This window comes from Argiope bruennichi, chromosome 6 (assembly GCF_947563725.1).
Source record: "Argiope bruennichi chromosome 6, qqArgBrue1.1, whole genome shotgun sequence".
Taxonomy (NCBI): Eukaryota; Metazoa; Arthropoda; class Arachnida; order Araneae; family Araneidae; genus Argiope; species Argiope bruennichi.
Window position 1 is genome coordinate 22,035,250 of NC_079156.1, and position 12,171 is coordinate 22,047,420.

The 12,171-nt window shown below is 30.1% G+C and overlaps 1 protein-coding gene across 1 annotated transcript in view; it reads right to left on the reverse strand.

Annotated features, from left to right (window-relative positions):
• Positions 1–6,533: 6,533 nt before the first annotated feature.
• LOC129972107 (vasopressin V1a receptor-like) overlaps positions 6,534–12,171 on the reverse strand; it is a 45,181-nt gene continuing 39,543 nt past the window's right edge. Inside the window, exon 4 of the mRNA XM_056086094.1 lies at positions 6,534–8,215. Within this exon, the coding sequence (XP_055942069.1) occupies positions 7,843–8,215 (373 nt within the window). The 3' untranslated portion in view covers positions 6,534–7,842. The remainder of the gene's footprint in view (positions 8,216–12,171) is intronic.

Here is a 12,171-nt window from a genome sequence, read left to right on the forward strand (position 1 = left end):
ATGATTTCGCTTTTGAAATTTTAAAAATTGTCATTTTAATAAAGCCAATCTAATAGTGCACAGATATCTTCTCAGTTATGTGATTTCTTAAATTACTTTTTTTGTCTACTTTCAACACAAAATTGCATTGTTGCCTTGAAACTCAAATTATTTTTATTGTTTCGTCAAATTTTTCATTGTGTGATTTTCTAGGATTGCTGAAAGCTAAGAAAAAAGTATTATTTTAATTTCCGTATAAAACAAATAAAAAAGTGAAGTTGTAATACCACGAAAGTAAGAAATAGGATGAAAAGGACATTTACATTTTTAATAGCGCTATGATGCCATAGGATCATGTCGTCACTATTAGGAATGTCGATGCGCACACTGAATAGAATGTATGTAAGGCTGTTAAGATAGAATGGCTTCTTGAAAGAATCATGAATATGAAGTAATTTAATTGAAATTAAATTTAACCAATATCCCCGACTAATCAGCTGGTCGCTAAAGGCTACTAGTTGAACCTATTCTCACAGGTTAACGAACTTAACGTGATGCCTTATGAAGCGAAAATACGTCAGACTCCTACTTGTGCCGCGATACTTTGCGTGCAAGTTAGTAATTGTCATTCATGCTGCATGTGTAATGATTGATTTTATATGCTATTATCTTTGTATATAATTAGGAAAAGGTTTATCTCAAGCCAAATATGAATAATCGTAACAATAATTTAAAATATTATTTCAGACAGAATGTTTTAAAACATATCACGCTCAAATAAATTAAGTAAAAATTGTCAAATTAAAAAAATTACCTTATTTAGATTTATTGAAATACATACAACTTTTTGCGTGCTTAAGAAACTTTTTTGTGCTATGTGCAATGTAAATTAATAGTTAATTAATAAATATTAATATATTATATCTATCAATCCATACATAACTCTTCTAATCAGATTTCAAGTGTTTTATCAATACTTCGATACTACACCGTCATAAAATTACTTAACATATATTTTCCATAATATATACTAAGTGAATGTCGTGCGAATGGGTTAAATAATAAATGAAATGCACATGTTAACAAATCTGTTGAATCATTCCTATTTTCTATAAACCCGAATCTACAAAATAACGATGCATAAAATGTATATCTTGCGATGCTCGATTGTATTACATTTAAATAAACACAATACACATAAACGAATTTTTATTAATATTTTCACATTCTTCATACAGTCTGAAATATATACGAACAATAATATTGATTACAGCTTTATTCTTGCACGTTTGTATATGTTTTCACATACATGCAACATCGTCAAAAATTAAAATAGAGAGCATGACATCCATCTAGACATTGAAAGCTACATTCAGTTAAAGAGATCTACCGATATAAACCTTTGTGCGAGTTTTTTTGGCTGAGCAATTTCGCCATTTACTGAGGCTGAAATATTTCTTTTTTTTTTCTATTCTAAAAAAAATAAGCATAAAATGTCGAAAAAGCTTTATTTATTTACAGCATTAATGTTGCAGCTGTGTGAGATGCTACTTTACATGCTTCATAGCCATTACTGCCTTTGCTTCACTTAATGTGGAATGATTTAGTAATTGATCGATAAAATTATTTTAATAAACTCTTGGTATTTCGACCTCTTTATTGTATACTCTCTCGACCTATTTATTGTGTACTCTGATTTTAAAAAATTATATTTTGTTGTGAGTTAAGGAATAAATTTCACCAAGTCGCTGCAAGCGAGCATCAGCAATAATGCCCCTGTATGCCATTTGCATACCACCGATTGAGACATGCAGAGTGTAGATATTTTTTTTCAAATACTGAAAATTATCAGTACTGATTCTTCGATCACAGACTTTCATCTTCACTTTAGTGACTTGAATTTTCTCAACACTATTGCCACCGATGCAGAATCCCAACTTTAGTTTTGATATCTAGCGACCTAGATAAGTTTTTTATGTGTGGGTATAAACCTAAAAATGATAAAAGTTAATTATGGGATCATAAACCTCTCGTTTTGTTTATACTTTTAAAACTGAATTGTAGCAGAAGTCAATTATCTGAAATCTGAAATTCTCATTATATTCTCTATTCACTGAAAGTTCTTTCTTTTAATCAGTAATGCATTTTTGTTTTTTCAGTAGTTCCGTAGATGATGTTCTTACAGAAGATAGTTCGAATTTAAATCCAGTGATTAATTTTAATTTGAAGATTTTTGACTGCTATCTATAAAGAAACTTCCACTGCGAAAGAAACAAAGACTAGCGAAATAGACAATTACATGGTGAAAGGCAAGACAAAGCCGAGAGAATAAATATTAGCTATGAGATGGAAACTTCACAGTTTATTTACATTTTTTATGCTAGATTGTAGCAAAGGTTAATGAGCTGAAGTTTTTTATTTCATAATATTCTAATTTCAGTTAGAGGTTTTTGCTAATATTCAGCCTCATTTTGATTTTTTTATTTGGCATTTTTTTCCCAATGGAAGGATCGTTATTACAAACATATTTAGTGATTAGTTTCGCTTTGAGAGTTCGTGAATATTGTAGATAAAAATGATCCCATCGCAAGGAAACTAAACCTTTTATGTTACTATTAAAGTGGACATTAAATGATACTTTTATAATTTCTTATGCACTCTGCCAGTGCATATGCGGTTTTTCTAATACAACGTATGTTAGTCATTCTGTAAAAGTGTTAATCCGATATATAATTAACAAGATAGCAGCCTGTCTAAAAGGGAACACATACTTATGTAATTAATAGCAGTTGTATGTAATCATTTATCAATAAACAGCAAGATAAGTTTAAATAATATTTGAAAGAATTGAGCATACGTTTTATATTAGTATTTCGATTATTTTAAAAATGTAAAAGTTTATATCATACAATGATTACAATTTCATATTTTCTCCATTATGAAATATGTCTCAAAGTTTGAATTACATTTTTTATGTTTACATTTTTATATTTTTTTATGTTGGAATTTTAAAGTTAAAGTTTAAAGTTAAGTTCTTAACCAATATTTAAAAGCCCCAGTAGAGTAGATATATTATATAATATTGTAAGATATTTAATAATATTCGCAATATTGTATAATACTGTTGAATATTGAATAATATAATATTGTACAACCTTGTGCAACGGACTGTGCTATCTGAGAATAATATTGCGAGAAAAGAGCGAGTGAAAAAAAGAGTATGTTTTGATATAAAAGTTATTTTTATGTAATTAACTTAATTAATCAATAGGCATTTGAAATTAAAAAAAATATTTCTCTGAAATATTTTCAAATTTAGACAAATTTTTATAAAAAAAATGAAAAAAAATCTTTCAGTGTAGAGATAAGGCAACGGTTTTCAACATAAATATGGAATACAAATGTACTCTTGGAAAGAATAGTATTGATTAAAATGAAATTATATAAGCTGAAAATATATATTTGTAATTCAAAATATTTTCAGTGTTATTCTTCAAAGGAATATGAAATATTATTTAAATTTATTTTACCTGTATTATTAGATATTTCATCTCTTATTTACTTTTATCAGTTAAATCACCGAAAAAACAACTGTATTTCGCAAAATTGGGTAGTGTGAACATTGTGGGAAAAATCTTTGTTCCTTCAAATAGATTTAAATTGCATCATTTTTTTTTGGGGGGGGGGCAGGTTCTTGTAAAAGACGACTTAATCATGATTTTTTTTAAAAAAAAAACCTGGTATTTAAATAAAAGAAGAAAACCATTGCATTCTGTAATTTTTTTCATTGAATTGTTTAGGAATTTATTCCATAAAAATTGAATCTAAGGAACTAATTATAAGGGATTATCATTTGCAGATTTTGCTTTAATCTTGGTATTTTTAGGATAACTAACTAATCAATAAAAGGTTTTTAATGGCGTTAGTGAATTTATTTACTTTAACACATATTGCTAGATCTAATCATTAGATTTCTCCTAAAATATTCTAATGTGGGACAGTACGACCTTGAAGGGTTTTGTTTGTGGAGCATTTTATTAAAAAAATTAGTTGTGATTTTTTTTTTTTTTTTCATTCTAACTTATATCTTATTTTAAGCGGCTTCTTGAAACAGACAAAAAAAAATGCTCTTTATCTGAATTTCCGATGTTTTTTTTTTCTTTTTTCTTTTAAGTCAGGCTTTACAAGTTCAGAGGTATTTATGAAATTACGAATAAAAAAATAACTTCCAAGAACTGAAATATTAGAAAAAAAAATATGTGGACAATAAGAGGCTTGCTAAAATATTATTAAAATTATTTAAAAGTCTTTTTTTTTAGATTTTAATCTATAGATATCTTTGTATTTATTATTTAAAATTTTTATTTGAATGTTCGTTTAATATTCTTTTAATTAGTTTTAGATGGCATAGAGACGCCTTAATCATAATTTAGAAATAAGAATAAATTTTTAAATTTTATAATTTAATAATACTCTTTTTATAACTAATTGTATATGTTATATAACTAAATATTATTAGTTGTGTTGGTTTAACAAAAAGTTGTTAATTTTAATTCAAAATTTAAATTCGAAAGTCTTTTTCTAAACTGAAACACTATTGAAATTCCTGTTATCATTATTATTTAACTATTCTTACAAAACGAAATTTTATATATTAAACACGAAAGATAGATAAACATTTTTGCTACACACTGTTATAAACATTTCACATGAATGTAATTGTAAAATACTTAAACATTCAGTTAAAAAAAAAAGCTCAAAATTACTCAAAATTTTTAACAATTTTTTTTAGATAACGTTTCAACATAATTATGACAGTTTTGTTATTTCAATCAATATGAATAGTTTTATTATATGTTCCACTGGTATATTACATTCAAAAATCTTTTATGCCTTATTTTATGGAATGAAACTTTTATGAGCACATCCGAATTTTATATTTTTTTAAACTTTATTAGCAAAGAATTTTTCATAATTTTAAATCCGAATATTCTGTGATGGTTATCAAATTATAAATATATATACATTTTCAAAATAATTCTTTTTTTTATTTTAAAATTCGATACATTAATTTTTTCCATTACTATAATATCGTTAAAAATAATAAAATAACATAAGGAATTGCTTTTAAGAATGTCCTTCACCATGTAAATTTATACACCATTAGAGGAACGCTGCTTCCTATTTGTTCAAGAAACGGAAGTCTTGATATCTTTCACAAAAAGATCATGCAACGTAGCTTGATTTCTGTTTGATCATCCTACCTTAACTAGATATAATCTCCAGAGAGCATATTAAAAGCTATTTGCTTTTAGGCAATTATACGCAATACGTCAGGGTGTATTTAAATGGATCCATTTGCATCATATTTCTGAGCTAATAACTACATAAGTTAAATATAATGGAAAGAATGACAACTTTTTCTTCTAGGTGAAATCTGTTTAAACAGAGACTGATTATTTTCTCTTTTATGATATAAAAGTTGGATATTTGCATTGTACTGCATTTGTAGCTTTCTTTTGTTTTTATGTGATTTAAAAAAAAAAACCTAAATACAATTTGATTTACTGTTGACATTTAGTAAAATTATATCATAAATTTGAAAAAGTTGCTCAAAAGTATATCAAAATAGTGAATTTAAAAAAAAAAAATGTTTTTGTTTCTTCTGAAGAGATTTATATAAATACTGTTACTAAATAGGAATTAATTTTTAAAAGATTAAAACAGAATAATTTTTTCTAACAGTCAAAATTTTTTTAATAAAACAAGTTATTTACAAATATTTTTAATAACAAAATAAACAAACAAGTATTTTTTTAAAAAATTGAAAACGAACATCGCAAACTGTTCTTAATTCCAGCGTTTTGATTCTTTTAATCGTATTGTGAAAAATGAAAGAGATATTTTATATAAAGAGTGGCATAAATTTTCCCTCAATTAAAAAAATGAAATTTTTAGTACCCTGAATCGCCATGTTTACAAACTAGACATAATTTCTTTATTCGGATGCTTAATATCTTCAGTTCAGCATAATAAAAAATGCTTCACAAAATCATTACTAATTTTATGAATGTTTATTCTATCTATAAATATTTTGAAAGTTATGCTAAGAGTTTTAATTATCTATTAATTTATATACAAAAATATATTTAATCTTTTTTATTTATAAGAATATTAAATATTTTCTGAGTATTTGGAATTAATATAAGTTTAGTAATTTTTTTTGTTTTAAAGGCCTTTTTGAATCAATAGTTTTCATTATTTACATCTTTGTTTTATAAAATATGCTCCAAATTTGACTTATAAACCTAGATTAATAAAATATAGTTGTTTACGTGTGCAAAATATAATGATTTCATAGTATTACTAATAATGAGGTTTATTAAAAATGCTTTTATGTTTATATTCCTTGATCTTTTCTATAAAATAAAAATGACATTTGAGTAAATGAATTTACGATTATTATAAGCATCCACTTACTAATTATCAGAAATCGTATTTTCATTCATTTCATTTCTTTGTCATTAAAATTAGGAATCATCATGGAAATTAGAGTAGAGACACTGGAATGAATCTTTCAATAGTTACATTATCTAAAATACAGCGAATTCTTTTTTATATTTGCTTAAATAATTTCATTTAGTAAATTAAACGCCAACTATATATTCGTTTACTAGTAACAGTCAGTTGGTAAAGCATCTAATATATATATTTTTATGGTGCACACAATAGAAAATCCGTTTCCAAAAATACAGTAATCCACATTCTTTTGAGTAACAAGCAGGCAAAACTAAGCAGATTTGTACAGTCGTTATGTCGTTATCTAAAACTACCGATTTACGTACACAGAGGGGAAATAACCAGTTGAAATGGCATTAATAAGACATCTATCAGGAATGAAACATTGTCAAAGAAATACTCAACCTCAGAAATGACTGTTTTTATTTAAAGTAGAGGCTAAGCTGAAAGCAATTTGAATATAACATCTCCTGATTTTTCTACCTTCCTACAGTGGTGAAATATAAATGCAATTAGACATGACGAAATATGATTTTTTTAAATTCAATTAAAAATTATAGCACTCTTTGAAAATGCGTAGGATGCATTCAATTGACCCAAACAGAAATTTCAATTCACTGTATTTCAGAAAAAATAGTCGAAGATTAATTCTTCTTAATTATTGTTCACATTCTTGATTTATAATATACATTCATTAACTAGTAACAGCATTTCCTGTTCAGAAGTTCAGAACAGTGCAATTTGAATATTTTAATTCTTTATACATAGAATCACTATCTGATTATAACTATATTTTCACATATTTGAATACACATTTTTGAGACAGTTTCATTCGTATCCGAGTATTCAATAAAGGCTGACAAAATCATCAGTTTGTGCTACAAGAGCAGACATTCCTTTCTTGCTGGCTACATAATTCTTTTATGCCAGTTCAAACTCTTCATTTTAACATCGCATTCACTTAATGAACATTTAATGTATTTCTATTGATTCAAGAATATACAATATTTTAATACTTCTTCAGTCCTTAACCATATCACAGAACACTGTCGTAAACGCTGACAGCGTTTATACCAGTACCATCCTGCCAGTGTCATCGACTCAAACAGTTCTGAATTTCCATAAAAGTATCCCCTAAAAGTCACGAAGATTTCTAAATCGGAATCTAACATGAGTCATGGCACTTGAAGCTCAGGAGTTGAGCTATCGTAGAAACACGACAGAGAGATTGACACTTAGAGAGACAACTAGGAATTTTTATGTCTAAATCTAGCATTTTGGACTCGGGCTCGTCTGTTACAGAGCAACGTCACTGTAACACTGGTCACAGTAGCACTTCTCCTGTCATAACCGAGCCACTGAGTTGCCATGTATCGAACGCCTTTTCATGGACCTTGGGCTTCGCCTAGTCCTGTAATAAGGGCCACCATTGTTGTGCCCTCTGTAGGTGAATTCGGACATTTCCAACACCATTTGCGTCGTTGGAGGCCTATTCTCCATATGCTGCAGGATGGTGCTGCTATAGGATGTCTCTCCGGACATACCATTGCAGACTCGATCCCTGTTGAACTCCTTCTTTCGGTAGACGATCTCAATGAAGCCTTTGCGAACTCGGACATTGAAGTAGCCGTAGAAAATAGGGTTGAGAGCGCTGTTGAGCAATGCGAAAGTTTCAGCACCGATGATGACTGTCTTGGGAACCTTGATGGTGTAGTTGCTGAAAATACATGGGAAAGTTATTCAATTAATCAATTTCAATACAAAGGTTTTAGTTATGGCCCAACCGTTGGAGGCAAACCTTACAGTTTGCGAATATTTTCTGAATGATACATAGAATCCTTTTTCACTTATAGCAGTGTATACCGCTAAAAAAATTAGGAAATCTGATCCACCCTTTGCACTCGGAAAAGTACTTCGATGCATAATTATTCACCTAATATAAATACTTATTTATTGCTTCGAAAAATTAGTATATATAATTGTTTTAAGTCGAATTCTCCGATTTAATTAATTTGCATCTCCTCAGTACTCTGCAGGTATTTTTAACAATCTAAACTAAATAAATAAAACGTCAAAATTATATACCTTCTTGAATTGGCAGAGTTACTATCCGAGTGCGAAAGTTTAATTTGTACTTGTGCATGCAGGAAGCGATTCGTTATTTTTACCCGGCATTCATTTTCGCAACCATCGACTTTGTCCAATTATAAAAAAACATTTTTAATTTGGTAAATCTTCATAATATTGTATTTTTGAAAGTAAAAATAATAATTATATGTCTATGGTGATTTTTTTATGGTACCTCTTTCCCTAGAGTATATTTAATACAAGTTTGCAGGCTTTTAAGGAATATAACTAAGAAAGTGTGTCGTTTCAACTACATTTCAACTTAAAAGTTGAATTGATGCAATTTATGAGAATTTCGATGTCTTTCAAAAATTTGCATGATAAATCTTGTTGATGCAAATTGAGCGATGAGAGTGTAGACTCGTTAAACACAGATTATGAGTAATATGGAATTAAGGTGCAATGAAAAAATTTTAAATTTCTATATTGACATCTTTTTATTTGCATAAAGTTTGCATTATTAACAAAGTTTACATTTTAAACATGTCCAAGTTAATGAATATATTTTAGTTTCCCATTAAAATAAAATTTAAAATTGGAAATTGTAACTACTATTTACTCATAACGACTATTCTTATCACAACTAGTTAAAATATTACTGTATCAGATTAACCCTCTGAATTCATTCTCTCTTCGAAATGCAGCTGTTTTAAAATCCAAAACAGCCGAGATTCAACATGTTAGAAGATAAATATTCCTTTCTCGTTCTTGCAATCAAGTGTTCGTTTACATCGTGGAGGTTCTTGCATCGGCGTGTTTCTAACATTTAAACTATTTTTGACTAATGGCGGCTGATGTACATATTGTGAAAATACTTTGGAATTTTTTTACCGCTGTATATAACTTGCTAATTAAAGAAAAACATATCTGATGAGGAAACAACGTTAAATTGCATGCTCATTAAATTTAAAAATCTTTGCTATGCTACATAATTGAATCATTCAAAAGTTCTCAATTTTCATTTTAAGCAATTATTTAAGAAATAGATTTATTTATTTATTTATATTTAAAGAGAATAATTGGATGTATGTAGGTACATAAAAATAATCCTTTCAAAATTTAAAATAACAGAGTAGGACTACCTAGAGGATATTTACCTAGGCAAAATATCCTCTAGGTAGCTAACATTCACAAATATTGTAGGTAAATTGCCTAACCTGACCAAGTCAAAATGTCTCCGTTCTCTTTCAAATGCCTTTTGCAAACCCAAAATAGTTGCCAAACACAAGATATGAGTACCACGAAAAAATATCTAATTTTATTATATTCAGACATTTTAGCAAGAGATTTTAGTAACTAGCAAGCAGAAAGCTTATGTGAATTAAGCATCTGCCCTCAAACACATTTTGAAAACACCAATTGACAGTGGGTGAGCAAGCAACCATTATCAAGGAGATAAAGTAGTTCCACGCCATTTTAAAAAGGAGAAGGAAGTAACTGTATGGTGTTTCGGCCATTATGTGGAAGTCTGAATAACCAGCCATTTCCGCTGAATTGAAGTCAGAAGGTTATGTAGAGTTTAGTGATATTAACGTCCCGTTTTAAAGCAACACTAGGGCTATTTTGGTGGGACCTCGTGATTTTTAACCACGGTCAGGTGACGAGGACGACACCTGAGATGACACCCCCTCTCCACATCATGCCACACCAGCGGGAGGACGTTTACCCGGACGTATTTAACGTGCACCCGATTCGCTTATACAATGGTCCTTCGGTGGAATCAGGTCTCGAACATGAAACCCTCTTGTTCCGAAGCCAAGACCTTGCCACCGGGGCCCAAAAGGTTAAGTAGAATCGTTACCTTCGATAAAATTGCTCAGAAAGGACTAGATAAATAGCAGCGAAATGCAAAAGTAAAGTTGGGTTATTAAAAACTTACTTATAGTTCTAAAAATTACAAGAGCTCCATCTACTGCAGCAATGCTTAAACCGAGTAAGCTAAAATATATCTGTTAATCAAATAGTTTGATTTGTATGCATTAGGATATTTGAAAACGTTTACTAATTATAATTATAGGAAATAAGGGTCCGTATTAAAGTTAGCTTTAAAAAAATCACTATCTAAGGCATGGTTGTGGAAAAAACGGTTAGGTAAGTCATATCACTGACTCTCCGACCCGCCCGAAGGCACACGGATGAAGAATACTGAATGACCGGACCGCCGCAACAGCAGCATGTGAGGAGCCAGAACCCATCTCTTCGTGCGCCCTCCAGGGTGGCGAGATTCAACCACTATGGCGGATGTCTCTCGTCCTCATTTTGAGGTGCCCCCCGGGGGTTATAAAGGTTAGGTAAAGATTAGACGTTAAACCCTGTAGAATAAAAATTTTAAACGAAATATTTCCACTCTTCTCTGATGAAATTGGCGAAAAATTGCGAGTCTTTGTTTTATTTAGCCCAATCAACGAAGGTGGTGTAGCATCAACTTTACACCTACCTTTAAAATAATGATAATACTTAATCAGAATATTGAAAATTCATGTAAATATTGCGCGCACAGATGATGACGGTTTTGGAAATCATGATCCAATAATTATTGAAAAATCATGGGAAAGTCATGCATGCAAACTGTCTTAATTAGTAACTTATTTGAAGTTTTGACATCTGAACTAGATAAGCATTTTTCTTTTTTTTTTTAAGTAACTCGAATGATAGAAGTTCACTTCGTTCATATTCGTAGTTTTATCTATGTTTGTGCAGATAAATCGGTCACTTCGGGGACCAAGTATAGCCATTTATTACGATTCCGAGAATAAGAATATCACAAACATCCAAGTCTGAATTGGCTGAAATTGTATCCAATCAATATACTGTTATACGAATTCATAAAGTTGCTTCCTAACACATATGACTCTATCGTGAGAACGATAGTTTCATGAACAGAATTGTTGGATGCTGAAAATATGATAAATCAATGACTGTGGCATTTAAAGAGAAATTGGAAGAATGCCAGAATCAGCAGCAATTTCGGCATTAAAACGTGAATTGTGTCTACCCATCTAAAAGTTTATGTTCCCTGTTTCGGAAACTATAAAAAGAGGAGAGATCAAGCTGGAATCAGTTAAATTCAGGTGATTAGTGATTCGGCGGTCAACATCAGGTACAGCGAGTAGAAAGCGGAGAATAACACATGTTCGAGGGAAGTGAAAAATCGTGAGAAATCTCTCTTCCTGGAAATAAGTTTTTAATAACCCAACTTTACTTTTGCATTCCGCTGCTATTTATCTAGTCCTTTCTGAGCAATTTTATCGAAGGTAACGATTCTACTTAACCTTCTGGGTCCCGGTGGCAAGGTCTTGGCTTCGGAACAAGAGGGTTTCATGTTCGAGACCTGATTCCACCGAAGGACCATTGTATAAGCGGATCTGTTGCACGTTAAATACGTCCGCGTAAACGTCCTCCCGCTGGTGTGGCACGATGTGGAGAGGGGGCGTCATCTCAGGTGTCGTCCCCGTCACCCGACCGTGGTTAAAAATTACGAGGTCCGCACCAAAATAGCCCTAGTGTTGTTTCAAACGGGACGTTAATATAACCAAACCAAACCAA